The sequence below is a fragment of the Electrophorus electricus genome, chromosome 9 (assembly GCF_013358815.1).
Source record: "Electrophorus electricus isolate fEleEle1 chromosome 9, fEleEle1.pri, whole genome shotgun sequence".
Lineage (NCBI taxonomy): Eukaryota > Metazoa > Chordata > Actinopteri > Gymnotiformes > Gymnotidae > Electrophorus > Electrophorus electricus.
Genome location: NC_049543.1, coordinates 18,634,525 through 18,648,670, shown reverse-complemented (window position 1 = coordinate 18,648,670; position 14,146 = coordinate 18,634,525). Strand labels below are relative to the sequence as shown.

Sequence of the window (14,146 nt, the reverse complement as noted above, 5' to 3'; positions counted from 1 at the left end):
TATTTCCACAAGGCACTGCAGCACACCAAGTGGCAGCATGTACCAGCTGAATTAATACAAATTACTCCAATTTGCAGCCATGCTAAATGTGGCTGCATGGTTTTTTGCCACACACTGACCCTTGCAAGACACTTGGCACCACCTTGTGGCCCAGGCATAAGGTATGCCCCTCTCCCCACCCCCAATAAAGACTTGAAGCCAACCCTTTCCACACACCATAATTTATTATGTACACTTCCAACAGATGCATTTGGTCTTCAACAAAAGCAGCAGCAAGATGCCATCTACCACTGTTCATCCTGATAATTTTGTACATCCATTCACCACAAGCAGCTCAACAGATTCCCATGGGATTTCTATCACCACAAAGTTACAAAGGAGAACCTGAAAAGGACAGCAAGCAAAATTCATGTGAACTGCACATCAGGTGGCCTTTGCTTCTCTGAAGAGGAATCAGAAGCACAACCAGCCTTCCTTCCTTCTGCTTCAATTCATCCAAGATGAACACCCCCCCGTTCAGCATAAGGTTTTACCATGTATACAAAGTGTGTAAAACTGACAGGTAGACCATTCCAGTCACTTACCATGCCATGGGCTTTTAGAGGACAGGATTGAAGAGCTGCACCAGTTGTGTTTTTGGAGCATCGTGTCAGTCCGAGCTTCACCTTAAGAAAGTACTTAAATCCTGCCACTACCTGTTAAATGTTCAAACAAATCGTTTTTACAGACCCAAAGTGCAACAAGTCATTGAGGTAAAAGCCATCACCAGGTTAGACCAACTGTTTCAATGACCGTTGTCTGGGTTCATCACCGCTGAAGAAACGTGGACGTTATGAACTCTACATGAATTTGAATGCTAGGATCACAAGTCAAATCGTTCAGCAGTTATTCGATGACAGCGTTAGGCCACATGAAAACCGAACTTCCCTTTTCATTCGAATCCGATCTGGGACTACATACAGTAGCGACCCAAATCTGATTTAGGAGCTCGGATTTGTGTACACGGTACCGAAAGTTAATTACTTTAAAGTTGCTAAAATAGTGCGTGCATATCACGTTAGCAATATGACCATGTATTTACAGCATTATAAAGTCAGATGTAACCGAGTAAGACAACGAGAGACGCCGAGCTCCTATACCGTTACCTGGGGTCATAACAGTGCGTTGAAAGCACCAACCCCACAGCCACACCACTACCTCATTCGATAAAGTCTCTTTACTGAGAATTTGGGCCTACCTGACTTTCGGCAGAAATAATACTACTGATCTTGAAAGCAGTCATCTGCTTGGAATAGACTTTGTTATATTCTACCACAGCGAACAGAGCGGCCTGTTGCACCGCAGCTGAATTTGTCGGCACAGAGCTTCGCCCTCCAGCTACAGCTTCTCCGAAAACACAGCAATAAAAGACGACAGTCACGTACGTCAAGAGAATATGGGCTAAAAAGCATCTTTCCAAATACATATTGACCATCATAAACTAGCTCAATAGCTTTGATACCGTAAGGGCTTTGTGGTGTGGTTCTCTTAAGGAGCTACACTAGAACAAAAACACCTGATTTTAATTCGTCCGATAATTGGCAGCTCACGTGATTTTCCAAAAGCTAATTATTAAAGGCTAATTATTCAGTCCGATTGATTTCATTTCACAATATAATTGCCTCCTTAAGAGCATTTTGAGCTTATACGTGATCAATTTTATAGCAGAGGACAAATGAAGTTGAAGCACACTATGTGGTGTCTCTGTTTATTAGTATACGTTTTTATCATTTTTGAAAAATTGGTTTAATATCTATCTTTTGTCCACTAGACTATATATATATATATATATATATATATATATATATATATATATATATATATATATATATATATATATATATATATATATTTGTATTTCTAATCAACTCAAAACACTAAAATCAAAATTTAAATGCACTAATCAATATGCCTTTAACTTATTAACTTCAACGTTTATAATGAGAACCTCGAGGTCCAGACCTCAATGGTCATCCTTCCCCCATGTGGTTTATGTCATTTACAAGACTGGTGGAATTAACTGTGCTGTTTTTCCCCAAAACCAGATTGACTCAGAATAGAATGTGGTCAGTGGAATGGTTTAAGATATTTATTAAGGATATTTTTTCAGGCAATTGATAGCTGAGTGGCTGAATCCTGATACATTTTACTCCTAAGCCTATGATTTGGAGAGGTATGTTTACACTTATGTTACTCAAATTTGTTTGAATGAATTGTTTTGTGGTACCTAGATTTCCTGTTTCCCTTGCAGCAAGGGATGTAGTATCCTAACCTGAATGGGGTCTCTGTGGTTTTCACAACCTGACATATTCAGCAATAGGCTACACAACTGAATCAGAAATACCAGAAGTTTGAGAGTTTTAATGACCCCAGGTCAGACAAACAAGAATTTTTCAATGGGGAAAAAGTCTTTTTGCAGGGATAATTTGATTTTAGTGTGGAATATTGTGATATACCTCACAAATAGTAAAATGGCACACTAAGCAGTAATGCACACAGGCAAATTAATATAATAGGGAGATATGAGGAATACCTAAGGCGTTATTCATGTCAGGTCAGACAAACGAGAAGTCCCTCAAATAGTACAGGTTCAGCTCAATTCACACATTTTCTATAGTGTCAGTTGAAGTTCACAGGGTCAAAACAAAAGGTAAAATGTGTTAGTGTATACTTTCTGCAGGATAACCCATTATCTATTAATTTTAAATATGATGCAAGTTTATAATTACAGAATTGAAAAAAAAGGCTGCCATAGTAAAATGATCTTTTTGCCATTTTATGGTTCTCAAAGAATATTAAGTTTTCACCCTTGATTTTATTATTAAATTACAAATGAGCTTGACACATTAAAATCTGAATTTAAATGCACAAGCCAATATGCCTTTCAAATATAAACTTCCAGGATCACGAGGACTGATAATGAGAACCACTAGGGAGCCCCCAGCATGCGACCCTGACCCTCCAGGTGTTCCTGACAGGCTCAACTACATGTGCCACTTAGCCAGCCACAGCATTTAAATTTCACAAGGGCACATGGACACCCTGAACTCATGCTAGATGTTTCCTGTGCAAACTCAAATTTATGTCAACTACTCACTTAGCATCTTTATACATATTAGCCATTTCTTAAGGTACTATTATAAATTTAAACTTCATTTATCGTGGTTTGTTTGCCATGCAGTGTCAAGAGGAGGATGGGTTCCCCTTCTGGTTCCTCTCCAGGTTTCTTTTTCTTGCTCTTAGAGGGTTTTCTCTTGCCACAGTTGACTTTGCCTTGTTCAGTAGGGCCCTGGACCTGGATTCTCTGTGAAGCTGATTTGTGACAACACCTCATGTAAAGAGCATTATACAAATAAATTGAAATGTAATGTACTTGCTTAATAGCATAACAAATGAATGACATTTACTTAACAGTAAGATCACAAACTGCTGTGTGTTACACGACATTTATAGATTGGAAATTGTAATCAGACTATTGAGCTCCAGCGCTGCTAAAGTGCCATACCCCTCCCCCTCAAAACAACCCCAAATCCCTGTGTACAGTAAAACTGCTACCACCCATTTAGATGACCAAGTCTACATTTATTAAAAACAGCAATATATAAACAGCACAACACTTTTTACATACCGTCTCCTGTACACAAACAATTTGTTGCAGTTAGTGTTCAACTGGAGTTGATTTGTTTAAAAAAAACAAACAATTTTTTTTAATATATCATCCATTAAGTGAATGGAGGAGATGGAATGTAGTGCTGGGTTTTCTGAAGTGTCCAAGTCTGCTCATAAGTCTTTATTAATCATCCATTCAGTCAAATGTATGACAGGACTTTCTCATGGACCTGACATTGCTTTGTCAGTTTGTGTCCAGTACTGGAATTCTCCCTTTAGTTTTCTGTGTCTAAACAAATGGCACAAAATAGAAACCTAGGAAACATCTAGCACCCAGCTTAAATAATTCAAAACTTTTTTGTATTGATTTTTTTTTTCTAAAACTCTCAGTGAGAGGAGATGCTGTGTTGCAACAGAGAGGCCCACTGGTTGTACCAAAAAGAGGATGTGTTTTTCACCCTAGTGGTCATCGTGCTCAGGGGAAAACAGTTCGACCAGACCAGCCTTCGTGCTGTCAGACACAATGTCTTTTGAAGGTTTTGCCTTCTTAAAGAGGGATGGAAGGTTCCGGATGTGGACCTCCTTCTTAAACTGCTGCCCAAGAGGTTTCTGTGAAGAGAAAGAAAAATGTTAACTGTCATGTAGAAAACATGAGTACCTTTTTTGTGCAAGATTCCATGGAGCACTTGAGGAGTGGAGGAGGCAGATTTACTCTTTATGATCGGCACAGTAGCCAAGAACATGACGTATGTCCATACAGGGCTTTGGGAGATTTTTCCTTAGCAATTCAATGCTGTAGTTGATGCTAATGCTAATTCTTACTATTTGTTGCCAAACTGCTAGCAAGAGGACATGGGAACAATTTAGTTTTGACGTTAAGGGGTTATCCATGTTATGTAAAGACAATTTGCTGTGTAGCCAGTGCAGCCATCATTACCCAACATTTGCAAAATTAAGTACAATTTAAATTGTTACTTATCAACTTTGGGGTAAAGGGAAAAAAAATTAAATATTAAAAAGTAAACAAAAATCCCCGACTGTGCTGAAACCAACTTAAAAGGGGTTAAAACTTTATACTCTAGAGAAGAAGGAGCTCTGCTTTTTGGAAAGCATTCGCCTTACCCCCACAGTGCCGGCTATGAGTTTCTTAAACTGGTCTTTTCTCTTCTTTTCCCCAACCTTCTGTAGCATGGGGTCAACGGTCTTCTGGTCAAATTGCTCCAGATGCTCTGGGTGAATGTTGGGGATCTGGTTCATGATGGCGCGTAGCTCGACATAACGAGGCCGCTGTGGAGAACAGTGTGTTCAGGATCACTTAGGAGGAAAAGTTCCAGATGCTTACCGCTACACATATTCTTAGTTTAATGTGTTCTTATCAATGACTAAAGCGTTATGTTAAAAAGTCACATAGCTTAAGTTAAAGGGATTTGCAAACCAAGAGTATATAACTTGGGAGGACAAGTGAGGACAAGTGAGGACAAATTAATGGATTTTGCTTCCAAATCTGCAAAATGCAAATGCAAACAAATGTTTTGCCAAAATGGAACTAAGCAAAACATAATTTAATGTTATGAATCTGAACCTTGGGACTAGTGTTTTTATGATGTCACCGTTGTACATGGTATATGATTTTACAATTCTCTCACCATCGAGTTGTTCAAAATACAGATTAAATTCATTTCTGCCAATTACTGCCAACTTTTTTTCCCCTTTGTTCATTACAATTACAATGTTTTTCCTTTTTGTTCTTATCCTTTTTGAGTTCAGCTACTCCCCAAAAGGATATTCCCACTTCCCAACCTCTGTTTTTCCAGGCAGGGACTTCATGGAAAATTCACTGGCCAAGTAATGTTTGTAACATTATCAGTCATAATGGCTTAGTGTCAATGAAGTTAGCTGTATACGGCCCTGTCATTTACATTTTTTCATTATTGCTCAGCTCATTTCCTCTCTCAAAATACAGGATTATGCATTTCTTCCATAACCTCTCTGTGACTGCAGTTTGAAAACCACTGCTTTCAACACCACCATGACCTGCATACAAGGCCATATCTAGCCAATGTTTCACCAATTTTTCAACGGTGTTGAAACTCAGTATGAAGCAATAGACTATTTGGTGTGGTTAGCTAGACCTATTCATGTCATTATCTTGTAAAATTTAACAAAAACAGTTGTTTGGCCCATCAGTGGCTGTTTTGTACAAAGGATATATAGAGAGACTTTTGTAATAAACCTTGGTATTTTTTAAAAATTGTCAATTACTACCGAGATACAGTAAAATTGACATTTTTTTTAGACCAGGTTATCATACTGTGAAAGTCATGGGTCATGTGTAAAACAAACAAACTAACAAAATCCCTCAGCACAAGTTGCCTTGGCACCGCAGTCCTGGACAAGCACCCACCAGGGCATCGTAGATGAGCAGGGCGAGCTGGGTAAGGGCAGCGTTGCAGCCATCGTGCTGACCGTGCATTTGCAGCGCGCTCAGCACGCTGGCGTACAGCCAGGTCACGGCCTCCGGCAGCAGGTTCCCCCCAACCACCTGCGGCAGACACCATGGCAGAGTGAGCGGTGCACAGTGCACGTTAAGGACATGGGTTCCAGTCAGGGCACGTAGGTGCTGTGTGCAGTGCAAACAATTTGCGATGGTGTAGAGCCATTTCAGGTACCTGTCTGAGCAAAGCCCAGCAGACGAGGGTGGCGGCTCGCTGACAGTTGGTGGTGTCCCTCCAGGAGAGAGAGTTGAAGGAGATGGCCAGGAGTGTCATGTACATGTCCTGTGGGGTGTTGCAGGTGTAAAAAAAAACAAAAACAAAATAACAAACATACACATGTCAAAAAAAGCATGGCAGAAAGAGGCAATTTACAAAAAAGAAAAAAAAGAGGACAGCAGAAAATTGAGACAGCACTCTGGCACAAGCAGTGTGTGAGAAGATACCTCATGCTGGAGAAAACATTTGCCTAGCTCGGTCAGTTCATCTGCAGTTTGAGACACATTCAGCTGTGAAGAATCAGTTGCCATTCTCTCCTCGTCTCCTAAAGAGAGGAGACAATGATGTTCTGCTTCAGACCTCAAATTCTTTTTACTTTAATGAAACTTAACGTGTAGACTGCAGTTTCAACCCAAATTGCAGTCCTAGTACTGAACAGAGAAAACACAAATATTTGACAGCTTCAACTCGCCATCCGCGTCCTCCCTGTTCCCGGCTGCTTCTGGCAGCTTCCTCGCTATGCATGACACAGCTGCGGGATGAGAGATGGGGTGTTAGGGGCTGCTCAGAGGACGCCATAAAAAAAAAAAAAAAAGAAAAAAAAAAGAAAAAAAAAAAGAAAAAAAAAGAAAAAAAAAGAAAAAAAAAAAAAAAAAAAAAAAAAAAAAAAAAAAAAAGAAAGGGGGGGGAGGGTCAAGCATGTAACTCACTGAGCAGATCCAGGACCTCTCGCGTAACCAGTCGGACCAGCCGCTCTTCTAGCATCTCCTGAGTGACCTGGCTCTCCCCGGAGCACTCGTCCTCGTCTGGACCACTGCCCATGACAGAGACGGGTTAGAATAGCGTGGAACAGACAACGTCCCGCCTAGCAAACGGCGCTGGGTGTTACTGTAATTGCAATGCACTGAGCAACTATGTGCGGTTCTTAGGATATCATGGGCATCATCGATTTTGAGAAGCACTGACCAACTGCATGATCCATAAAAAAACCAAAAAACACACACACACACACACACACACAATACTTGCATCGGAAAAATGTCTAAGTATTGTGATATTTTTGCCACTTCTACCACTGTGCAGTATAAATCTAAAGAATTAATCTAAAAATCCCTTATATACATTTAATACAAGTTAAGAGTAAGAGTCTCTCACCACACACTTGTTCTTTGGTTGATTATCTGCCACCGAAGGTTCAGTCTCTGTAGAAGAGCAGAAATGAACAGAGCATTTCTAAGGTACTGTTTATATGGACCATGTTTCACTTTGTCTCTAAACAAGTACATCATGGCAGTCCTTTGGGAAAGAGATGCCACATTGTTTTCCATAGAGAGCATGAAGTTTACCTGGAGCAGGTGGGAGAACAGAAGGCCTAGTAAGGGACAGAGCAGACTGTCGTAGTATTCTGGAGGACAGGATGTGACCAGAGGTTTCATGAACACCCGTGAGCACCCATTACATTAAGGCAAATAACACTTATGAGACGCACGTTTTAATTCCAGACACAGAAGCAAAGCGCTGACACAGCCGTTGTCCATGACACCTAGCTTGAGCTGGATAATGGCCATAGACTGATATAGCTCAGAGCACCACTGTCCAGAGGATGGCATTTTACAAAGGATATGAAGCAAGGGGCGAAGCCTGTGGTCTGGAACATGTTCTAGGTGGATAAGGGCAGAGCCTAGCAGCTTTTCAGCCAACCCTTCTATTGTATAGAAGTCCTGCTGCAAGGCTGGGCCAGCGTTCCCCAGCACATGGTAACTACAGGAAGGAAAACAAGAGATGTTTGAGGAAACAAGCCAGGCTGACTGTGCGATGACTCCATACCTTTGTAAGAAGCCTCACCAGTTGTCATAGAGCGTGCAGAAGAATCCTTGCATACGCTCCAGTGAACTTTTGTACACTGGAGAATCATACACATCCAGGACTGGCTGGGGGATTGCTATGTGGAGGCAACCATTTTTAGTCAATGTTATACACATTTAGCTCATCATCTCATCATACTGAAGAGCTCTTGTAGCTACAGCATAAAAGCAGTTTTTAACAGGATGAAGATTTGTTTACCATTTACCTAAAATAAGATTCTTTTCTACGTCCATTACATCATATGCCCGCTTAAAGGTCTCACTGAGTCGGGCTTGATTTTCTGGTAGATATAAGCTGTTGTGGGTTCTGAAACAAATTTGATGTCATGTAAAAAAAAGTGAACACAGTTCTCAATTATCATGACAATTTAATGGCCTACTTCTAACCCTTAGGTGAATGGATTTTGGTTGGATAGATAAAATCATCCCCTTCGTACCAACTCAACCCAAATCCTAGTCTTCAGTTTCCAGGGAAACAACCCAGGGATGCATCATCCACACATCACTACCACCTTATCTTCAACAGGACGCCTTAAAATGCTTACAACTCACCCGGACTCGATTCTGATCAACGGCTAATCTGCCAACATGACTAAGAAAGTTCGTCTTGGTTTGTTCCAAAGCACTGCCCCACCTGATGAGGGCGAGTAGGTTTGGCAGCAGGGCAAGCAGTGGCTCTGTGCACGGGTTCCTGTAAATGGGGAGACCCGCAGAAGTGTAGCCCACCACGAAACCCCCCGCTTTGGCCTCCTCCAGATCAGTGGGCCAGCGCGCTCGCTTCACCACTCCCAGGATCGTGTAGACACAAAAGCTAATCTGCCATCAGAGATAAAGTCATTAGAGGCCTCCACATGCAGCTATAAGGTCTCCTGAAACGTGTGTAGAATAGTCATCATTGTAGTTGTTGTTGTCGTCGTCGTCATCAGTCACTTTTTAGGCATGAATATCTGTGAACTTTGATCTTTAAATCATAAGTAATACAGGGAAAAAGCCAATATATGGTTCTGATCATTACAGTATGTGGTATGTTGGTTGTGGTGTGTGTGAGTGGTTATATTTACCCTTGACCTATTGATTCCCATTTGGTCCTCAGAGCCTGGCTCATTGATGACCTGATCAGTACCAACAAATGCCAAGAAACTAGCAGGATCCCACAACACACTGTATCCATGGGCAGTTACATAGAATTCAATAAGGAAAGAAAAAAAAAATACATCATTTAACCTGTTGACACAATTAGATCTTGACATACCATTAATTAATTACACTGACAACAAGCAATATATAAGCATCATGCTACATTCTGTTTCTACCAACACAAGGCATGAAACGCTCTTCAGGTTGTGTGTCTATGCACAAGGCTATAAAGAGTAGCAACAGTACTAGTAGAAGCAGCAACCTTGCCATTGAAGCATTTATCAAAATAGCAGAAAGTGTTATGGGACAAAATATCCATTTTTCAGCAGTGTCCCAGAGAAATGTACTTAACCACTAAGAGGATTGCACAATAACCCATACTACTGTACCTGCGCATTTTTAAATTTCTGTTGTAGCACACTAGAAGCTGCCTCCTAGGTCTGCATGAGCCGTTACCTGCGCATCTCCCCTGACAGCCAGCGAGCTGTCACGGAGGCCATGTGCTCCTCCAGGAAGGCTTTCTGCTTGCTGTAGTCCTTGAATTGGTTGCTGAGCAGCACCAGGGCCTCCATCAGAGCAGACTTCTCCATCTGGGTCAGCAGCAGCTCGTTGGCAAAGAGCTTCTTCACTTGCATGTAGAGCATGTCGAAGCATGGCTGAAAGGAGGACACACATTCGTCAGCCAACAAGCAGATTCAGAAAGCTTTCTGTGGTGTTTGGCGCAAGCCTGCGTTCTGTCTCATTTCTTTTACGTTTTGGGCTGTGTACGTGTTGTAAACACACAAAGCTAGCTGATGTGTTTACAGCTGGTTACCTGTGGGCAGATAACTGCAGATAACACTGAAAAGACATTCAACTGATAGAATACAATACTAGCCTTCCCTAGTCAAGCTAACCTTTTGCAAACTTTCAGTTTTGATTAGTGCAAACCGTTTCCAGATATCACGTTTGCAAAATGTAATTTGTCACTTTCCTGATGAATAAGTGACTGAATATCATCTTTAGAATCAGCCGTGTGTCTAATAACAGATGATGTGTCATGCAAAAATGATTTTAAAAAATGAAAATGAAAAAAATCTTTCAGCCAATCACAACCATTTTTAAGCACTACTTCAGCTGACACATGAAGAAAAAAAAAATCAGTCAGACAAAACTCTTCAGTACAGAAGCTGAGAATGCTTAGATTAAAGTATGTGGAAGTCAGAACTCACCAATGGTGAGTAGTCTTAACAGGCATTTTATTACAGTTCCCCTGGGAAGACTATAAATCTTATCCATTTACATTTATGGCTTTTAGCTAATACTTTTATCCAAAGCGACTTACAATTATGACTGAGTACAATTTGAGCAACTGAGGGTTAAGGGCCTTGCTCAGGGGGCCAACAGTGGCTACTTGGGAGTGGTGGGGCTTGAACCAGCAACCTTCCGAATACAAGTCAAATACCACTGCTACCTCTGTACAAAAGCTACCACTGCCCTATTCCAATTCCACTTGTCACTGTGGGAATATTTTTAAATGGTCACCATACTCATGGATTACCACAGAAATGTGCAGTGTTACAGTTTTCTAAAAATCCAGGTTTGTTCCTCCATTTGATAAACTCTTCAGATGTGAAGACCTTTATGTTAATCTGCATAGAGCTGTAGAATTAAGGTATACCATCATGAAATCTGGATAATCTCTACACATCTTGGTGATGGAGGAGCAGGCATGTCTTCGGACGTTCTTCACAGCTCGAGTTCGAGGAGCCTAAAAATATTTGGGATAAAGTGAATCACTAACCTGACAGTTTATTGCCAGTGTTTTCCAAAGAATATTTGCATCCAATTGCAAAGTCAGAAGCAGTTACATTAGTTTGAACATGCACAAAGTTAGCTTTACAAGGTCTCTTACCTTGCTTTCTTCAACTATTTCAAATGTAATGGAGGGAAATAGCTAAAATAAAAACAAAAACAAAAACAAACAAAAACAAGAATATCAATTATAGATTTGAAGTCTGAAACAAGAAATCAAACCAGCTCTGTCCTGGCTTCCTTAAAGCAATTAGCATAAAGATTTTCTCAAACATTCTGTACAATTTCCCCATTTATGCTATGACAGTCCTGGAAAACCAGGCACTGCTTGGCATTCAAGCCAGCACACTGCCCTCACCTTATAGAACACTTTGGGTAAAAACTGTGGTTGATGTAAGATGAAGGGGAAGAGGGTCGACAGGTTGCTGAGCACGCATGAAAGTATGAGGGGATCACGCGTCTCATAGTTCACTACAGCCTGGAGCAGCTCCATACCTTGGTCCACAGGCAGTTTCTGCTCATTGTGGATAGAAGGAAAAGAGCAGGGAGACATAACTTTGTTAATGACATTCAGTAGAGTTCATTCTTCTTAGTTTGCTTCTGTACTCATTTGCCTCCACTATCAGTGCAATGCAACTCCAATAGAACAACTCATAGCATCCTGTTCAATCAGATTCAATGATGTCAAGTTGAAAGCCCCCAAGACTTCTTAGCAGGCAGGCTTTTAGTGTACAGCAGTGCGATGCGTTTTACCTCCTTGTCCAGGATTTTGAAGAGCTGTCCCATCACACTTTCAGTGAAGAAGGTCATTGCATCCCACTGCACGACAGACGGTGAAAGCACAGAGCAGAATCCTTCTCCACTCTTTGCTGTAAGAGACCAGGAACAATTTAAGAGACCAATAGCATTTTGGCCATCTTTTCATCTAGTTAAAGCCATCTGTAGTGTAGAAAAGCATCTTTCAAAACACTTAACAGCAGTACCTGCCAGCATCTTATTGACAACCTAAAACTCAAGGATTACTTTGCCCATAATTTTCTAAATGCTCACCAATTAGTGTGGCTTATCATGTGAGGGTGGGGTTAAAGGCAAGTCAGCTTCATCATGCTGAACATTCTGCCCTGCCTCAGTGGGTTTCTGTAGCACCCAAGTGTCACTTTGACTGACTGCTTTACTACTATGAAAAAACTGAAACCTCAAAGACCAAGCACCATGTACTGTTTGCTGCATGGCCATGGATACTCAACAACAGTTATCAGATGAATAACCTTCCAAGAAGGTTCCAAGAAGTCATGATAGTTTAGGACTTTCACTACCACTTATTCTTTGTCTCAACGTTTATTTGCATTGTTCTGTGGCATTTAAGAAAATTGAACTTGGTCTGTTGATAAAGCCTTAAAAAATCCATTCATATAAACACTATATTATACTTGATTTATATATTATGAAAGTTTAACATGCAAGACTTGCAGGAAGTCTGAATTATTGTTCAAAATGTGAACTCACACATACAATTTCCTGTGTCAAGGGGTGTGTTGATTTGATATTGTAGCCACTCCCCAGCAACCTGGAAGGCTTCAAGAGGGGCAATCTTACACGCAGGACGAATAACTTCCCCTTGCTGGGCCCTAAATGCTATGGAAGACAAGTCACGCCATAAGAAATGCCGTGGGTTTAATTTGTACCATTTATCTGGACAAGTCCTGTTTAACTTCCAGTTTCCTTAAAGACCAATTTCTAATACAAAAACCAGCAGATGACTACTAAGCAAACCGCTTACAATTAAAGAAGGCATTGAAGTCCTCATCGCTGTCAAAGTCTACACGGGCATATTCACAAGCTGGGCTGTCATTCTTAGAGGGGAATCCTGTCTGAAAAGGATTTTACTTTAGCCAAGACAGTATATGATGAAAAGATATGACCGTGCCAACTCATTTAAAAATTTTTTTTCAAAAAAAGCATATACCTTCACCAGGTTTGTTGTGGTTGCCTTCAGATACTTAATAGCCATCTGTACAATGACGGGATCCTTTGACAAAACCTCGTGTCGGAATACGTTTCCCCAGGTGGTCAAGGTGGAAGACCTAAGAAACTGGTTGTTTGTCAAGAAATCCAACATTAGGAGGGGAAAAAAAATTATTTATAGAACACTTTCATTTATCTCAGCAGCTTGCCAGAATGCAGCAATTACACCATTTTACCTGGCTGGGATGAGTGGTGAAGGCAAGGAAGGCCTCCATGTATTTATTCAGGTTCCCAGGAACCTCCACTTCAGCTATGGAGCCCTAAAGCAATACATGGGCATCAGCTCCGGCTTAACCCAACATGTGATCAAAATGGGAAATTGTAAGGGTGAGGAGGAACTCACCACTAGTGCGCAGAGCTGACTACCCAGGGCACAGAGCACCTGACACAGCCTCTTTAAGAAGGTGTATCTCGTCTCCCCATGCCCAGTCCCCTCGGGCCTACATTCAAAGTGGCAAGACAAGATCCGTTAACTCACGTACACCGTGTCGAAATGTACTGTGGTTTCTCCATATGGCTATCAAAGACGAGTGTAGAAACTTACTGGTCACCGGTGATGCTGGTTCCGTCAGCAGACCTGTATTAAAAGAAGATCAAAAAATTGCTCATATACTGCACACGTGATGGCAAGGAAGGTATTCAGGAATAGGCAGAGGGAAAGGTACTCACTGAGCAGCCGAGAGAATGTAGTGCATGGCCACATCATCGAACAGCAGCATGAGTGGCTTCCTGTCCTCCAGTTTCCCCTGCAAAAAACAGGACACACATTAAACTGACTATCCTTTAGAGCAGAACAAAAATACTCATGTTTCTCTCTCTCTCTCTCTCTTTTTTTTTAAATTAATTTTTCTTTTGTTCCAAATAAAGACTTTTGCAGTTTAAGGATTTATACAAACACTTAGCCCCAAGCCATCCCAAATGTGTCAGTATTGCAATTAAGATCTGGCCTGTTCAACAGAAAATACT

At 41.1% G+C, this 14,146-nt stretch overlaps 2 protein-coding genes across 3 annotated transcripts in view; both read right to left on the bottom strand.

Moving 5' to 3' along the window:
• Positions 1-221: 221 nt before the first annotated feature.
• On the bottom strand, positions 222-1,466 carry LOC113586680 (cystatin-M-like). Its single transcript, XM_027024991.2, has 3 exons — positions 1,238-1,466; positions 585-695; positions 222-384 (listed from the first exon to the last, which is right to left on the bottom strand). Exons 1-3 carry the CDS (start codon positions 1,463-1,465, stop codon positions 295-297), a joined length of 429 nt encoding a protein of 142 aa, XP_026880792.2. The 5' UTR covers position 1,466; the 3' UTR covers positions 222-294.
• Positions 1,467-3,600: 2,134 nt separating this feature from the next.
• Positions 3,601-14,146, bottom strand: part of LOC113586675 (exportin-5) — a 16,745-nt gene continuing 6,199 nt past the window's right edge. Inside the window, exons 8-33 of one of the 2 annotated variants that reach the window (XM_027024981.2) lie at positions 13,850-13,926; positions 13,725-13,757; positions 13,524-13,620; positions 13,357-13,440; positions 13,122-13,247; positions 12,936-13,026; positions 12,662-12,790; positions 11,909-12,024; positions 11,514-11,669; positions 11,256-11,297; positions 11,022-11,111; positions 9,818-10,017; positions 9,286-9,385; positions 8,859-9,040; positions 8,431-8,531; positions 8,205-8,301; positions 7,984-8,120; positions 7,706-7,803; positions 7,515-7,561; positions 7,070-7,173; positions 6,832-6,891; positions 6,587-6,684; positions 6,318-6,425; positions 6,053-6,190; positions 4,771-4,935; positions 3,601-4,257 (exon numbers count right to left, since the gene is read on the bottom strand). In XM_027024981.2, the coding sequence (XP_026880782.1) occupies positions 4,108-4,257; positions 4,771-4,935; positions 6,053-6,190; positions 6,318-6,425; positions 6,587-6,684; positions 6,832-6,891; positions 7,070-7,173; positions 7,515-7,561; positions 7,706-7,803; positions 7,984-8,120; positions 8,205-8,301; positions 8,431-8,531; positions 8,859-9,040; positions 9,286-9,385; positions 9,818-10,017; positions 11,022-11,111; positions 11,256-11,297; positions 11,514-11,669; positions 11,909-12,024; positions 12,662-12,790; positions 12,936-13,026; positions 13,122-13,247; positions 13,357-13,440; positions 13,524-13,620; positions 13,725-13,757; positions 13,850-13,926 (2,826 nt within the window). In that variant the 3' untranslated portion in view covers positions 3,601-4,107. The remainder of the gene's footprint in view (positions 4,258-4,770; positions 4,936-6,052; positions 6,191-6,317; positions 6,426-6,586; positions 6,685-6,831; positions 6,892-7,069; positions 7,174-7,514; positions 7,562-7,705; positions 7,804-7,983; positions 8,121-8,204; positions 8,302-8,430; positions 8,532-8,858; positions 9,041-9,285; positions 9,386-9,817; positions 10,018-11,021; positions 11,112-11,255; positions 11,298-11,513; positions 11,670-11,908; positions 12,025-12,661; positions 12,791-12,935; positions 13,027-13,121; positions 13,248-13,356; positions 13,441-13,523; positions 13,621-13,724; positions 13,758-13,849; positions 13,927-14,146) is intronic. The other variant, XM_027024982.2, reaches the window with a different exon arrangement.

Excerpts from the sequence above, each read along its gene's own strand:
- LOC113586680 (XM_027024991.2), bottom strand. The coding sequence starts at position 1,465 with ATGTATTTGGAAAGATGCTTTTTAGCCCATATTCTCTTGACGTACGTG. Across the intron at positions 696-1,237 it reads TTATTTCTGCCGAAAGTCAG|GTAGTGGCAGGATTTAAGTA; the intron begins GTAGGCCCAAAT and ends AACATTTAACAG. Across the intron at positions 385-584 it reads CTCTAAAAGCCCATGGCATG|GTTCTCCTTTGTAACTTTGT; the intron begins GTAAGTGACTGG and ends TGTCCTTTTCAG.